The 16512-nt window shown below is 51.8% G+C and overlaps 1 protein-coding gene across 1 annotated transcript in view; it reads right to left on the bottom strand.

Annotated features, from left to right (window-relative positions):
- Positions 1–11495, bottom strand: part of VASH2 (vasohibin 2) — a 39109-nt gene extending 27614 nt beyond the window's left edge. The window contains exons 1-2 of the mRNA XM_047076831.1: positions 11220–11495; positions 1489–1577 (exon numbers count right to left, since the gene is read on the bottom strand). Coding sequence (XP_046932787.1) covers positions 1489–1577; positions 11220–11495 — 365 coding nt within the window. The remainder of the gene's footprint in view (positions 1–1488; positions 1578–11219) is intronic.
- Between the last annotated feature and the right edge of the window lie 5017 nt (positions 11496–16512).

Here is a 16512-nt window from a genome sequence, read left to right as displayed (position 1 = left end):
GTCAGGGTCTCACGGTTCATGAGTCTGAGCCCTGTATCGGGCTCTCTGCTGTCAGCACAGAGATCCTCTGTGCTTTGGATCCCCAACCCACCCCTCCCTCAAAAATAAACTTAAAAAAAAAAAAAAAAAGAAATGGGGAGCCGTTCTGATTTCTGTCACCTTCTGAAATGTTCTGTGAAGAGCCGGTCACCTCCAGGAAGGCTTAGCTCTTTGGGTCCAGGTCTACTCTGGAAGGGGTTTATGCTCTGGACCACATGGAGCTCCCCAGGGGCCCCAGTGTGGGGATCAGCACCGATACCAGATAGCCTGCTCAGGGGTGTCCACCTCCCCTTCTCCTACTGCTTCAGGATTCCACCGGGAAGATGTCATGCAGGGGAGTTCCTCATCTGTGACACAGGACCTGAGAAGCTAATGAAGTAATCTGCCTGCCCAAATGAGCAGCAATCGGTGTTACTCCCCTCTGGTATGTTCTTCCCTTCAGAGAAGACACAAAAACCCACAGCCACGATTCTTGCCGATAGCCCAGAGAGGAAGGGCCTCTTCCGAGGCATGTGGAACACGTGTGCAGTGTCCCAATGAAATCTTTTCTGCCGAATTCTGTCTTTAGTTAGGGAGGAAGGACAGAGGTCATCAAAGAATTGACCTCCTGGACAATGTGCTAGGGGCTAAGGGGTCTGAGGCCGGCTTAGCTCTGAGATGCTCACTGACTCGAGCAAACGGTGTGTCCCTCCCACAGACAACTCTGTCAGCCAGCTCCCATCTGATTCCTGTCCCTGAAGAAACATCAGCAGGAGCCAGTGGACCACCCACCTCTGCCCCCTTGTTCTTACGATGCTGCTGGTACGGCGCACAGGACGGATCTAATCTTGGTTACGAACAATCCGAGCACACTGGCGGAGAGAAGGACGCAAGTCCGGCCGGTCTGAATCCAGCCTGGAACCGCTGGGCTCCTCGGCACCTTTTCAAACTCACCCTCATCCCAGAGCCCCACGTATTCCTGTAGAAGGAGGCAAGGCCACCAGTCTGCCACAGGCAGTGCCAAGTGGACCTCTTCCAGATTATGAGTGGTCAAGATGAAGACAAAAAAGTGAAAAGGAAAGCAAAAGAGCAGAAAGAAGCCCAGGAGGGAAGAGGGAGGAAGACAGACAGTAGAGGAAGACAGAAGGAAGGAAACAAAGATGACCGGGGAGGGGAGGTGGTGAGACAGGAGGGGAAGGAAAGAAGAGGGGATCCAGGGGGCCACCGCTGCCTCACTGCACCTTGCTGTCCTGGCCCGCACCTGCCTAAAGGGGGAAGGGTCTGACCACTGCAATTACACCCTCTATTACGGCGCTTTCTAGACACTCACGCTGGGACATCCCTTCGTGCCCGGCCTCACCAATCTTAGAGAGCATGTGCCGACCGACTGGGGACAGACCCGCCACCAGACTGGAGCTCACCATGCCCGTTCCCTGGCCGGGTCTGCCCAGTCCCTGGTTGGAAGGATACTGTAGTGTCTTCATGTAGTTCTGGATTGCCTGGAGCCAGTCTGGGATGGTCATCGACAGCCTGTAGTTTGGAACCTGGGGCACTGAAGGCTGCAAAGAAGTACAGAGAGAACTTTTTATCAAGGAGATGCTCTGGGGCCCAATTTCTGAGGGCAGGCACAGGACTGAAGGCACCAGAGAGCTGCTCCTGACAGCAGATGGCCACCTGCACAGGGCCCCCCAGACCAGCCGGTCCTTTGCCGAAGTTTTCCTTGTATGTTCCCTCCATACACACCTGCCCTGGGTCACTGTGGCTCTCTAGGGCCCTCTGTGTGTTGAATGTGAACACAGCCTGCTTTCCCACAGGAGCCTCAGTGTCTCCTTGAAGCCAAGGACTATGTCCTACAGTGTCCCCCACTGAGCCTGGCCCAGGATGTTCACAGAAGTGCTCCGTTAACCCTCAGAGTTTTACTGCAGGGACTGCATGTTTTCCTGCATGGCTGGTATGACCCATTATGCTCAAGGGGACCACTGAACACAAGATGAATGGTACCCTGAAAAAATGCAACATGGCGCTCCAACGCGCCATTTCTCAACACCACGCCCATCGCGGCCCTTCTCTGAGTCTGGCCCACGTGGATTAGTAAAGATTCCCCTCATGCCCTGACTCTTCCCAGTTCAGTGCAGCCCCTGTGACCCGTAAGCCACCTTACCCTTTCACCCCTGACAGCTGCCAGTCTCCCTTTCCTAGTCTTGGTCAACACTCACCAGGGTCTACAACCAAGGGCACACAGTTCTAAGCTCTGTTGGGAGGAGAAAGGAGCAATAGCAAGCAAGGACAGGAAAGGGAGAGGTAAGTGACTCTTTACAGGAATTTAGAGCTAAGACACCAGCTCTGAGACACCAGGAGGCTCTGAGCAACCCTGCCAACGAGGCCCAGAGCAAGAAAGGGCAGGGGCTTCCAATCCAGCCACTCCTGGGAGGCAAGGGATGATGCAGTGCGTGCTTTATTCCCCATTTCTTAGGCTCTTAAGCTTGGCCTCAGGCTCCGGTGAGCAGTGCCACCGCCAGGAGGGAAAAGGAGACTCCTCCAGGCGTAAGCCACTTAGGGAGGAGCAGAAGGGGCCCCAGGGCGGATTAGTTCATCCTCAGAAAACAGGGAAAGGGAGGCCCTGGGGATTTAGTGCTTAGCTGATGGAAGGTGGAGCCGCCGGTGGAGAAACTTCTTGGGGACAGCGCCGGGCAGCCTGGCCGGGCACCAGAGCCAGACGCCGCTGAAGGATGTTCCCCCCCTCTCCCCGGCGCGGTGCTCCAGGCTCAGACCCCACAGGGATGCTGCCCCTGGGCCTGTGGCAGGTGGGAGTGGGGGGGGGGGGCGGGCTCTGCCATACTTCTCCACGGTCCACACCTTTGGCTGCATTGACTTAAAATGCTACTTGACATTCTTTTCCTCTCAGTGCCTCTCTTCTCTCTTGGCTTTGCAACTGACTTCCTACTCACAGCAACTGCCCCTTCAGCAAAAAGGAAACTAGTCCCACGCCCTACTTCACAGCCAAGGTGCTGAGTGTGTGTGCGCCCCTGGGAGGGAATGTAGGAGGTGCGGGCGCATGCTTGCACAGCTGTTCTGCAAACTGCATTTTGTTTACAACGTATCAACTCAAGCCACATTCCTGTCTCGGAGAGTAATTTTTCCAAGCAAAGTGCTCCAATTTGACCATTTGCTTACATGACCCTCCCACATGCACACACGCGCGCGCGCGCGCACACACACACACACACACACACGAGTCAAAATAGCGCGCGCGCGCGCACACACACACACACACACACACACGGAGTCAAAATATGGAATGTATCCTTGTATTTCTGCCCTTACAAACGCTAGAGTCAAGCTTGTCGTTTTTTGCAGTGACACCTACGGATCGACCCATACCTGGAATTCTGTGTAAAACTGTGCCAGAGATTTCACAGGGAAGTGAGGAGAGAAGGGGAGATGTGAACATTTCTTTAGCACCTGCTACGTTCCAAGCTCTAGGCCAAGTACAAGGTGGTGGCAGGGGAGCACAGAGACAGAGGAAGGAGGGAAGTTATCCAGCATGAAGGCACAAGCATGTTTCTATACAGAAAAGTGCTATTTGTACCTACTTAATAGAAAAGATGGTAAGTGTGGGGAAATGTCCCAAAGAATCACCAGCCACCTAAGGGATCCTTGGAGGGGTGTCTGTTGGCCGGACCCCCGCCATAGCCAGAGGGACTTGGTTCAGAGGTAGCCAGAGGGGCCAACCACCAAATTATTTCAACTCCCCCAAGCCCAGCAGAACCACGAGAGCCAGATGGTGGGGTGGGACCAGGTGGCAGCTGGTCCTCAGAATAGCAGCCCGGTGGCGCCCAAGGGCTTTTAAAAACAGCTGCCTGGTTACCTCAGCCCTGGCCGAAAGAGTGCAGGAGTGGCGGCCACATTCCCCAAGCCCCAGCTGGGGATCAGGGCTGTGGTGGGGAGAGAAGCCGAGACAGCTGAGGGGATGATGTCATCAGGCTACAACTCACCCTGCTGTCTGGGACGGCTGGCTGGGGGTCGGGCTGGGGGGCCAGCTCCCAGCCAGCATCTCAGGCCACCGATGCCCCCACAGGATGAGGAGTATAAGCCAGGTGGGCTCCTTGGTGGGTAATTAGGAGACAGACACAAGGCCCCAGTCCCTGCTCTGCCACCTAACTGTGGACCCTGGTCAAGCTGCATGACCTCTCTAAGCCTGTTTCTTTCCTGATAAAATTGGAGAGTGTCACCTACTTCAAACCTTCTGGGCTGTGAGGATTATATGCCCCAATGTATAAAGCAGGCAACTTCGGGCTGGAGCCTGGGTGGCTGAGTCAGTGAAGCATCCGACTTCAGCTCAGGTCATGGGCTCATGGTTCCTGAGTTCCAGCCCTCCATCGGGCTCTGTGCTGACAGTGTGGAGCCTGCTTGGCATTCTCTCTCTCTGCCTTTCCCCACTTGCGTTCTCTCTCTCTCTCTCTCTCTCTCTCTCTCTCTCTCAAAATAAATAAATAAATAAATTTCAACTAAAAAGCAGGCAACTTGGAGATTGGCATTTGGTGCTCTTGAAGGCTAGGTGATTATTATTTTTTTATTATAGATTTTTAAAATGTTAATGTTTTATTTTTGAGAGAAAGAGAGAGAGTGCAAGCAGGGAAAGGGCAGAGAGAGAAAGAGAGAGAAAGATACAGAGTCCAAAGCAGGCTCCAGCCTCTAAGCTGTCCGCACAGAGCCCCGCGCGGGGCTTGAACCCACAAACCGTGAGATCATGACCTGAGCCAAAGTCGGACGCTTACCTGACCAAACTACCCAGGCGCCCCAGAAGGCTATGTGATTGTTCATCAACAATGTGTTTTCAGGATCTAGACTGGGGAAGCCTGGATAGTCCTCACCTTCTGAAACTGGAAAACAGAATCAGCAGGGCCTGGGTCTCTGCACACTCAGAACATCGTGAAGATGCCTTCTCACCCTGATGAAAGAGGAGAAAACATCCACTTCCCCCTGGGACACGTCCTGACCATAAGTTATCATCCTTAATTCATGAACAGTTCATACAAAGTGATAAGAAAACTCTTCAGGGGCTCCTGGCTGGCTTAGTCAGTAGAGCATGGGACTCTTGATCTCGGCGTTGTGAGTTCGAGCCCCATGCTGGGCGTAGAGACTACTTAAATTATAAAAAAATAAAAAATAAAACTGTTCAGGCCTTCGTGGAAAAAAAATGGCCCCCAAAGGTAGAAGTAGCCCAGATGTCCACTAACAGGTGAATGGACAAAAAGTGGTATAGGAGCACCTGCTGGCCGGGTCAGTAGAATGTACAACACTTGATCTTGGGGGTCATGAGCTTGAGCCCCACATTGGGTGTGGAGTTCACTTTTTAAAATGTAGTATAGGGGCGCCTGGGTGGTTTAGTCGGTTACACATCCGACTCTTGATTTCGGCTCAGGTCATGATCTCACAGTTTGTGAGTTCAAGCCCCAAGTCGGACTCTGTGCTGATGGCACCCAGTTTGCTTAAGATTCTCTCTCTCCCTTTCTCTCTGCCCCTCCCCCACTCATGCAGACACACTCTGTTTCTCTCAAAAAAAAAAAAAAACAAAACATGTAAAATGTAGTATATACAAAAAATGGAGTATTATTTGGCCTTAAAAAATGACATTTTGACACAAGCTGTAACATGGATGAACCTTGAAGACATTATGCTAAGTGAAATAAGTCAGGCACAAAAGAAGAAATACTGTATGATATACCTCTTCTACAGTTGTCCCCCTTTATCCACAGGGCATACGTTCTGAGAACCCCAAGAGATGCCTAAAACTGCAGAGAGTACCAAACCCTATATATATTCTACGTTTTTTCCTACGCATACATACCGATGATAAAGTTTAATTTATAAGTTGGGCACAGTAAGGAGATTAACAACACCAATCAACAATAAAATAGAACAAGTATAACAATATACTGCAATAAAAATTATGTGAATATCATCTCTCTCCAACTCTCTGTGTACTCACCCTTCTCGAGATATGAGATGATACAGTGCCTACATAATGAAATGAAATGGGGTGAATGACGTAGGCATTGCCATGCAGCATTAGGCTACTATTGACCTTATGACCATAGGTCAGAAAGAGGATCATCTGCTTGCAGATCTCGGGTAACCATGGGTGACTGAAACCATAGAAAGGGAAACAGTGGATGGGGGGGGGGACAACTGTATGAGGTTCTTACAGTAATCAAATTCATACACAGAGAAAGGAACAGGGTGATTGCCTGGGACTGACGGGAGGAAGGAACAGGGAGCTAGCGTTTAATGGGTACAAAGTTTCAGCTGGGAGGAAGTAGTTCCCGAGGGGGAACGTGGTATTGTTGCACAACTGTGTGAATGTACTTAATGCATAGAACTGTACACTCAAAAATGGTTAAAATGGTAAATTATACGTTATGTATATTTACCACAATTTCTTTAACAGCCATGAAAAGACAATGCACAAAAGAAATGCAAATAGTGAATCAATTTTTGGAAAAAATTTCCAAGCTCACTAATAATTCAAGGAATGCAAAGCAAAGCCACTGCTAAATGTCACTTTTCACCTCCAGTTAGCAGAGATCTTCTGAAATGCGGACACTCAATGCTGATGGGATGCTCTTATAAAGCGCGTTGGGAACATACATTTGTACAACCTTTTTATAAAATGTCCATGGCATGCTCCCTTTTCTTCCCCCCTCCTTGACAGATCCTGGGTCCCTCCTCACGGTATTTTCCAGCCCTATTTCACCTGAAACCCTGGCCTAGATTTTCCATGGCCCTTCCCCTCAAGGTTCCTGTCTCCTGCCTCCTGCAAACGGCCCTTCAAGCCGCTGCCCAGCTGATGAAGTTGGAATCCAGAGGGAAGAGAGCAAAACCAGCCTCTCCACATAGGTGCTGTGCCTGTGGTCTGGGGTTGGGGGTCCTGGGAGGTGGGGGACAGGGTAGTAGTGGCATAGATGGGAAGACAGGTGTTCTAGAATAATGAGACAAACCACAGGCAAGGCTTTTGTGGTCAGGCTCTCTCTCATCCCATTCTTGGCAAACATAATTACCTGTCCAAAGAATGCAAGAAGTGATGTGAAGGGACACAGGTGTGTAACTGGCATCCCCACACACGCACGAAGGGGGAAAAGGAGCCAAGGAGGCCGCCAGAACGCTTAGCATCAGTAATCTTTAACAAGAAATAACAAGAAGAAAGCAAAGCCTTTTGCTGCTCCTGTTCTGGAAAATATAAGTGCCTGTGCAGGTACCAGGCAGAAGAATCTTCTCTGGCAACCTGGAGAAGCATAGAACATCACTCATGAGCCCCGGATGGACCCCAGGCCCCTGCATCCGGGGCAGCCAGGAACCTGTTGATGGTGGCCTGGTATGGAAGTCCAAGGGTCTCAACCTTGGGCCAAGCAGGAAAGACAGACCACAGTTCTGAATCCAGGACAGAGGAGGAAGTGAGCTGCCCGAGCGAGCTAGCAGGGGGGCAGGCGGGGGCGCCCTGACTGCATGCTCTCACCTCATAGTCTCACACTTCTTCACTCAGGCAAAGCTGAGTCCTATAAAAGTGAATTATTTCCCAATTTAGAAACAACATGAGAACGAGGCACAAAACCATGGGGTCTATAAGAAACCATTGTTTTTTCCTGTCGAATCCATCCTGGTTGCCCCTTGGAGAGTCCAGCTCCAGCCAGTCAAGAAAGGAGGAGCTGTTTCCTAGCACACGGTGCTATTTTTTCTAGGCCAGCCACTCTCTCCACCTCTCCCTTTCCTTCCTCTATCATCCTCCAAGTGACCCTGCTACTTTCTCGTACTTTCCCTGAAAACCCTGGCCGTCACCTAGTCAGCTGCTGACTTGGACCCAGCAACCACCAGAGGAGAGGCCTGCAGTCACATATTGAAAAGGAGGATTGCAGGGGAGGTGAGCCCCCCAGGTGGGGGTACCTGGACCTGTGAGCAGAACTTCCCACGGCTGCTAACAAAATGTCTCGCAAAGAAGGGTCATTCAGTCCTCCTCTTAAGCCTTTGGCACCTTCCCCTGTCCTTTTCTTTTGCTTCTTGGTCCATATTCTTTCTTTTTTTAATTTTTTAAAAATGTTTTGATTTATTTTTGAGAGAGAGAGAGAGCACAAGCAGGGGAAGGGCAGAGAGAGACAGACAGACAGACAGACAGAATCTGAAGCAGGCTCCAGGCTCTGAGCTGTCAGCACACAGAGCCTGATGCGGGGCTTGAACTCATGAACCACGAGATCATGACCTGAGCCAAAGTTGGCTGCTTAACCGACTGAGCCACCCAGGCACTCCTTCTTAGTCCACATTCAATTGCCAAAAAAGGTTAGTCTCTCTGAAACTTTCCAACCCTTCTACCAGCCCCCACACTCCTCTTCTGTCCAAAGTCCTCAGCAAGACACTGGTTAAAGGAGAAAAGGGCCCAAAGGACCCAAAGGAAAAAGTCTGCCAAGCTGAGTGCAAGAACAACCTTGTACCAGACAGGAGTGGCCCCCGGAAACAGATGTTTGGAAGCCAGCCGTTCCCATCTTAGGACCTAGGTAGGGGTAAGGGTTTGGGAAACGTCAGGACCTGGGAGAGGAGGCATGTCACGATGGAGTTCGGGTGGAGAACCAGCTATTACGATGCAACGTAAGAGAGAGAAACGTTAGGTTCTTAATTTAGGTTCAAAACGCCAAGGCCGATCCATGTTTGGCCCCAGGTTTTCCTGGCTTGGAAGGGGTTCTCCTGCGACTCTGGGTTACTGTGAAAGTACAATATGGTGTGGCTGCTATGTAAAAACAGGGTCTTGTTTTCTTTTGCTCTTTTTAAGAATACAACATTTAGCCACAGGTATAGGTCTCAGGGACTAGTAATCTGTGCTCTAAACTGCTCAGACAACATTTAGAATACTGTATTTCAGGGATCCTGGGCAGCTCAGTCGGTTAAGCGTCCAACTCTTGATTTCAGTTCAGGTCATGATCTCACGGTTCCAGGGATTGAGCCCCACATTGGGCTCTGTGATGACAGCGCGGAGCTTGCTTGGGATTCTCTCTCTTGCTCTCTCTCTCTCTCTCTCTCTGCCCTTCCCCTGTCTCTCTCAAAAATAAATAAACATTTAAAAAAAAAGAATATTGTGTTTCATAAGTATTTATTTTAGAGGACTGTCTGGTGACAAACTAGCAAGTGTCCTGGAAAGAGGATGAGGAAAGTGTTTTGAACTGCAACTGTGACACCTAAGAAACAATGAAAGGAGCTACCTGTGGACAAAGAACTAAAGGAAGATGCCGAATGACCAAATGTCACAGTTCTGAGGACCTGTTCCAGGGCACCTCTGTTGTCACACAGATCATTGGAGACCTGGAGATACCTGGGTCATATCAGTAGGGATTAAAGAGTTGGAAAGAAGTTCACATGAAATCTGGTCTACTCCCATTTCATAGATGAGAAAACTAAGGCCAGAGATTCTCAACGAGTGACCGAGGCCAAAAACCAGAGGTAACACAACCAGGGCTAGAATTCAGTGCCTTCATTTTTACTCCAAGTCCCTTCCTTACTCCAGGAACGCCATGTCGTAACATCATCGCAAAGGAAGTCGACGTGGGTTACCCTGACTCAAAGGGCAAAACAAGAATCAATGGTGATGAGGTGTGAGGGTGAAGAAGGCGAATTTCTGTTCCACCTAAGAGTTTCCCAGCCACCAAAACCCAAATCTGGCCAGGCTGGGACAGCTCTGTAAGGTGATGAGTCCCCCCAGCCCCAGGACATCTTGCAAAAGAAGAAGGAGGGGAGCCTGGTCTCCACCAAAACAAACGTTCCTGATTCCCATAGAGAAAAGGGGTCGCCACACACAAGACCAGGAGGGACGATGAAGCCACAGTTAGAAGCAGGGCTGGTGATAAGGAGGCTGAATTAGAACGGCAGCATGGGACAGCAGGAACAGGCCTCTGTCCCCTGTGGCCACCTCTCTTCCAGGTTTAAAGGGCTCCCAGCTCCTCCATAAGTAAAGCAAGGCTCGCTCAAGTAAGAGCAAAATCTGAAGTCAGAACTGCCAGCCAAGACCAATCTTGTTCTTGTGCTCAAGGAGAGCTCAGCAAGGGTAATTACAGCTGACACTGAAGCAGGAAAGATTCTCGTTGGGCACAATGAAGATCTCCTTGACCTACTGGTAATAAAACACTAACTGACTGCAGCAGGAAGCTTAAGGGCTCTGTCACTTCCCCCAAGGGCACACACAGCTTTCCGGCCTGCAGGGCTCAGATGCTCAGATCACCAGATGCTCCAGGTTGGGGCCTCAGCCAGATGGCCTTTCAGGTCTCAGGTCTGGCATTCCTAGACCAGCCCAGGAATCTTCTCAGCCACACCAGTGTCCCCAGGGGGCAAGGGAAACCATCTGCCATGCTCTAACCCCCAGGCTGTGCAGTATTTCTCCCCAGTTTGCATTTTGATGTCTTAGTGACCATGGCACATCTCCCTCCCTCCCTCTTAAGTAACGATAGCCTTGGCCACCAAACTCAATCGGCTCACTGGCCTCTCTCCAAGATAGAATGAGTTTCACTCCTGAGCCTCTTTCTCTATCCAGTGAGACTAATGCATCACGTGTCCTGGAAAGTCCCTTTGGCCCTGGCCAAAACTCTTCTTTTTTTCTGGGACCTCAGATAAGCTGGGAAAAGAGATACTTCACCGCTTTGTAAGCTTCAGAGGTGAAAGTCACTGTCATGAAAAAAAAAAAATTGGCAAGAAGTCTAGAAATGATTCAAGCTGAGAAGTCTGGTTGGTTGCAAAATTCATTCACAGCCTAATAAATCATTTGCTAGGGAGAGACAGGGGAGGACCTACAGTTTCCAAAGAGGAAAAGTAGAGTGGGATCACCAGGGGGCTTGTGCCTTCTTGGCAGTGCTGCTGTTACCTGGCGGCCACAGCTTTTGCAGGAGGATGTACATGGGGGCGAGTCAACAAAGTTTGGCTGGAGATTAAAGAAACCTTGGCACAACCAGACCTCACAGTCCCAGAGCAGCAAGCCCTCTACCTCTCCCTCCCCCATTTCTAAGACAAACATTTCAATGAAGCCAAGGGGCAGGGGCTGGCCGGAAGACTAGGGAGCGGAAGGGAGTCGCTAGCAGGACGGGGAAAATGGACACGGCCTCCGCTTGCTTTGTACAGACTGAAGTGCTCCCCTCCTTGCCCACCCCCTCGCGTCCATCGAAGCCTCTGACCTTTGCCAAGAACGTGGCGTTCCTGATGGCGCCCACCATTTCTCCCCCCTTGGGGTGCACCTTGGCCACGTGCATCCACATGCGCTCCCAGGTGTGGCTGTCGATGGGGAAGCCGCTCTTGTTAACGTGAAACAGCACCCCGCCGTCTTTGTCCTCCTCTTCCGAGCCCCCGCTGGTGGCGAGGCTCACGGGCCGCGCGTGGCTGCTCCGGGACCGGGTGCCTTTGGCGCCTTTGGGGTGGGGGCAGCGGTGAGTGTCGGCCGCGGAGCCGGTCATGGTGGGGCCAGGGCGGGGCGGGGGTGCGCGGGGCGGAAAGGGGGCGGCGGCGGCGGGAGGCGTGTGCGCGCGCGGGCGCCGCGCGGGGATCAGCGCCCCGCCGGGACGGCCTTCTCCATTGCTTCTGGCTGCCGCAGGACGCGCGAACCGGGAGCGGCGGCTGGAGCTCCGCTTACGGGCCGAGCCTGAAATCAGTGGAGACACAGCACACACCACGGGTAAGTGGACACCAGAGGAACCGAGGAGGGGCTGTGTCCAACGGCAGTGGGGCCTTGGAGTGTCCCCGCGTCACTCCCCGCTCCCCCCGTGCGCCGACAGACCCCCTCCAGGAATTGAACACGAGCTTCCAGCCCTGCAATTCCCGAGGAAGGCGACTCGAATTTTGTCCCAAAGCTTCACACACACCCCCAGGCACCGGGAGGGGGATACAAGGAGCGCGGAGGGTGCGGAGTGGACGGGTAGGGAGAAGAAAGACAGCTCGTTCTGCGTGAAGGAGCGGGAGGTCCCCACAAGGCTCCACGCATTCCTTGGTGCCAGATGTGGCCGAGCGCCAGCCGAGCCCAGAACGTGCCGGCACGTGAGCGCCCGGGCTGCCGCGAGGGCGCAGCAGCAGCCTCGGCTGGCAAAGGCGGTCCCGTTTCCGCCCGGAGGCCCGCCCGGGCCCTCCCGGGGCCGGTGGTCGAAAGGCGGCTGCAGTCCCAGGGACCCGTGCAAGTGGCCCCACCCGCCCCCTCCCCGAGTTCCAGCGCCAGGCACCCCGGGGGACTGGCTGCGGGCGGGGCGCGAGGCAGGCGCGCCGCAGCCCCGGGACCCTACCTCGGGCCGGCCGGCCTCATGGCCGGGGAGCCTCTCCGGGCGGCGGGGGCGGCGGGGGCTGCTGCGGCAGCTGCGGCTGCTGGGCCTGGGGCTGCTGGGGCTGCTGCGGCCGTCGCCTCATTCCATGTCCCATTCTCGAATGTTATTCTGTGACATATAACCGAGTCACCCGGGCAGCCGCCGATGTTCCGAACGCGTCCATTGGCCACCGCAACAAAGAGGGGCGGGTCCCGGGCTCGGGACTCTACAACCGGGAGCTCCGCGACGCTCTGATTGGCTCCGGGGGTTCCCGGGCAGGAGGGGAGAGGAACAGGGGGAGCTGGGCCACCACGAGAAATCCGATCGCTGTCTTGTCCTGGGAGCCCCGCGGGGCTGCGGCGGTTGCCCTTGGGACTTAAGACCAAGTTTCCCCAGGGGTCGTCGCACTGCGAGAGTTCGCACCTATGGGAAGCAGGGGAGAAACAAAGCCACCCAAGAAGTGACCCCGAGGTAGAGGAGGGCTTGTCCTTAGAACTTCGTTCCCTGAGGAAGGCTGCACACAGTCACCTGCCCCTAGCAGGGAGTGACAGGTGGTTTAGGCTGGGCTGTCACACGAAGCACAAAATTAAATCTTTTTTTTTTTTTTTATCTCACATTAAACAAATTTTCCAAAATCAACAACGGGGCACAGCATGTACCCTCTGACATCAGTCATGATTAATAAATCCCTTCTAAGCCCAAGCTGATATGTGACAGTTAAACCCAGGAGGTCAGTCAGGCCCCAACTATTCTGTCATAGCTACTGAGTTAGAGAAGGGGTCAGATAGAGGGATGGGGGAGTGGGAGCCTTTCCACACTCGCCAAGAAACACTTTTGCCTTAAAGGCATCTTCTTTTTTTTTTTTTTTTTTTTTCTTAAGAAAAAGAAAAGCAAACTGAGATGAGAAGAGCGGCAGACTACTGACCTGGGGCTGGCTCTAAGTCCAGGTTTGTCACTTGGCTAAGCTGTGTGACCCAGGACAAGCTACTTGCTTGTTCTGGGCCTTAACTTCTCTTTCCAAAAAGAGAACAGATCCCCCACTGTAAGGTCTGTGCTGGCTCTGAAGTTCTGTGATTCTCTGACTTTTTCTTTTGGGGACACTTAGGAACCTAGCCAAATATGCTTTCTCTTTAAACTCCATGGAAGCTTTGAGAGGATAGGCAGTTGTGATAGCAATTTCTAAGTTAACCTGGAATTAAGAATTCTGTTTTTGGGGTGCCTGGGTGGCTCAGTCGGTTGAGCGACTGACTTTGGCTCAGGTCATGATCTCACGGTTTGTGAGTTGGAGCCCCGCATCGGGCTCTGTGCTGACAGCTCAGAGCCTGGAGCCTGCTTCTGATTCTGTGTCTCCCTCTCTCTCTGCCCCTCCCCCTACTCATGCTCTGTCTCTCTCTGTCTCAGAAATAAATAAACATTAAAAAAAATTAAAGAATTCGGTTGTCAAAGAGCCACTGATGGTGGAGGGATCATGGGCAGAGGCCCTGGGGTACCGTGGACAGCCAGGGCCTAGGGGGAGGAGACCTGGGTTCTAGACAATGAAAATAATAATTTAGGTCCATCTGGACAACAAGAAATGGGCCAATTCAGGAAATTATCTGAATAATGCAAGTGAAATAGCACTCCTGAAAAAAAATCAGGAAACTGGAAGAAGCTTATCTTCTCACCACATAATTGCCTCAGGTTTCATTTCTTGATTAAAAGAAAGCATGCCTCTGTGAGTGACGTTTTCTCATCTTGAACATCCTTCCTCTCTTCTTTTCTCCCTCATCTCTCAAATCCATCGCTCTCTCCTTACTTCCTCTGAGTTTCAAATCCAGGGGGGTGAGGATTTCAGGATGCAGACCTGTATGCACAGGGTGAAAATTTGACCTCACAATCCCTCAGGAGAAAACTGAGCTCTCAAAGCTCAAGTGATCAGACCAGCTGGCGAACATCGAAGAATATCTGGCAAGTTTCACCTTCCTTGGCATCAGTTCCCCGTGTCCCACTCAGGCCAAGTCCAAACAAGTACAATCACCCTGTTAAACCAGGGCCTGGATCCTGCTTTACCTGAATCAAATCCTATGGACCAGAGAGGGTTATCAGTTCATGTTCCTGCCCCCAGCACCCCAGAACTCCTTGACAGCTGGGGGGAAAGCCTTTGTTGTTCATCTCCAATATTCCAAATGTCTGTTCTCCTCTTCCCTGGGGGTGGGGTGCAGTAGGGACCCACATGACACAGTGTATAAAGAGAGCTATGAGATGTGGCTGCTTTCCCTAAATGGTGGTAAGAAGGCTTCTGCAGTGAACTGTGCTGTCCAAGTGCAGGACTGAGAGGCAGAGGGCCCTTTTGTTGAGAATTCTTTAGCATTAGAGAATTGTGCTTGTTGTGTGGACCAGCCAACTCTATTCTTCACGTCCTTGTGTATTTCAGGTTACGTAACGCTGAACTCAGGCCAGAGAGATGCTGGGTTTTGAAAGTTCAAGCAGTTAGTAAGAGTGACATAGCCTTCCATATGTACACACAGTGGGACAGAGCCAACTTGTGATCTGAACAGGGACACGTGTCGACTATTTGCTCAACCTCCGAGAGTATGAGGTTGACCTACTCTTCTATTTGTTGACATAATGACCAGAATAGCAGGGCTGTGTAGCGGAAGGTTTGGAACCAGAAAAACGGGTCAAAGAGTATCTCATTTTCCAAGTGCCAGCTGCTGGGGTCTCAAAGACACTGAAGACAGAATCCTACCTGACAGATCATGTTTCTGGCTCCACCACTTGTTGACACTAACAGCCTATTAAGGGACATATCAAACACACCTTATATGCCTCCTCACGTTAGCTAGACCTTGCCTGTCTCCTGGCTCTACAGCTACCTCCACAGCTATAGACTTGTGCAGTCCAGCCACCTGGACCTGGCTAGTCACTTGCCCCAGGCGGGTCCCTCTTGGCTGCTGCTGCCCAGCCAGGCTGGCCAGCCACACGTGCAGTCTCCGACTCTTCCACTGCTTCGAGACTCACATGAAATGCCACGCTGCAGGATGTGGCTTCTAAGCAGCCATCAAAGAGGATAGATGCATCCTAAGGAATTAATTCCCTGCGGGGAGCCTTTTGATCAATGAGAAAGCGGAGATGGGAGGGAGCCGGGCAGGTGAGTTCTCTTTCCTTCCTCCCTTCTATGGACTGTTCCGAGTCATGATTTTCCAACATAGCCTGTCTGCAGCTGTCCGTCCCGCGCGATTGAGCAGACATACCTATTGAATAAGCTTCCGAGGCTCTCTGCAGCTGGTCATGAAGCAGTTACCTGCATGATAACAAACCACCTTGTGTTGCGTTTCATCCTTTCCTACTCCATTTCCCTTTTGGCTCGCTCTTGCTGCCTTCTCAGTCAGATTTACCTTTGCTTCTAGGTTCTGCTTTCTAGGGAAACTGAGCTAAAACAATGGGTTCCACAAGTGGTTCTAGAAAGCACATGCTTGGGATGGATTTCGGGGTTGTATTGCCTACCCGTCTGAAATCACTAGAATCCTTTGCTGATGCTGAGAAGGAAGGTAATAGCTCCGATATGCAAGAGCTCCACAGCTCTCACTTGTGTTTAACTGTGGTCAATTGGATGGAGAGCAAGGCATGAGGAGATCAAGTAGCTGTGCCCCTCAATCAGTTTGGAAACAATGATAATTATAAGGTGTGAGAGACCTTGGAAACAGAAAATGACAGGCTCAGAGCAGTTAATTACCAACTCACGGAATGCTCTGAAAGCCAGAGAGCCTCCATGGCAGCTTTAAGAGAGAGTCTTATTTCCTGCAACCACAGGATAGACTCTTCCAATCAAGCCCAGGACCTGATCACATGATAGCAGAACTGCAAAGGGTACTAATACGTGACCTTCACAGGCTTCCACGTCAAAGTCAGAGCCCTGATAGGGAAAGAGGGGGACCCAGAATCCTGGAATAGAGATGTCTCAGTGGGTGGGTATCTTGACCCTTCAAGTCCCTTGTGAATGCTCCTGCCCAGAGAAGACCCCACCCCCACCCCCCGCGGCTCTCCATGGCATGTTCGCCTCAAGACCACTTATTGCCTCCACGAATATCCAGAGTCAAGTGGTAGCACAGCCCACGGTGGAAAGAAGAAGCCCCATTCCAGGAGCACCTGGGTGGCTCAGTTGGTTAAGCATCCAATTCTTGATTTGACTCAGGTCATGATC

This window comes from Lynx rufus, unplaced genomic scaffold (assembly GCF_022079265.1).
Source record: "Lynx rufus isolate CCGP_SWC_20201006 ecotype Redwood Valley unplaced genomic scaffold, mLynRuf1.p SCAF_15, whole genome shotgun sequence".
Classification (NCBI taxonomy): domain Eukaryota; kingdom Metazoa; phylum Chordata; class Mammalia; order Carnivora; family Felidae; genus Lynx; species Lynx rufus.
Note: the sequence above shows the minus strand (reverse complement) of the source record. Positions and strands in the feature narration are given on the sequence as shown.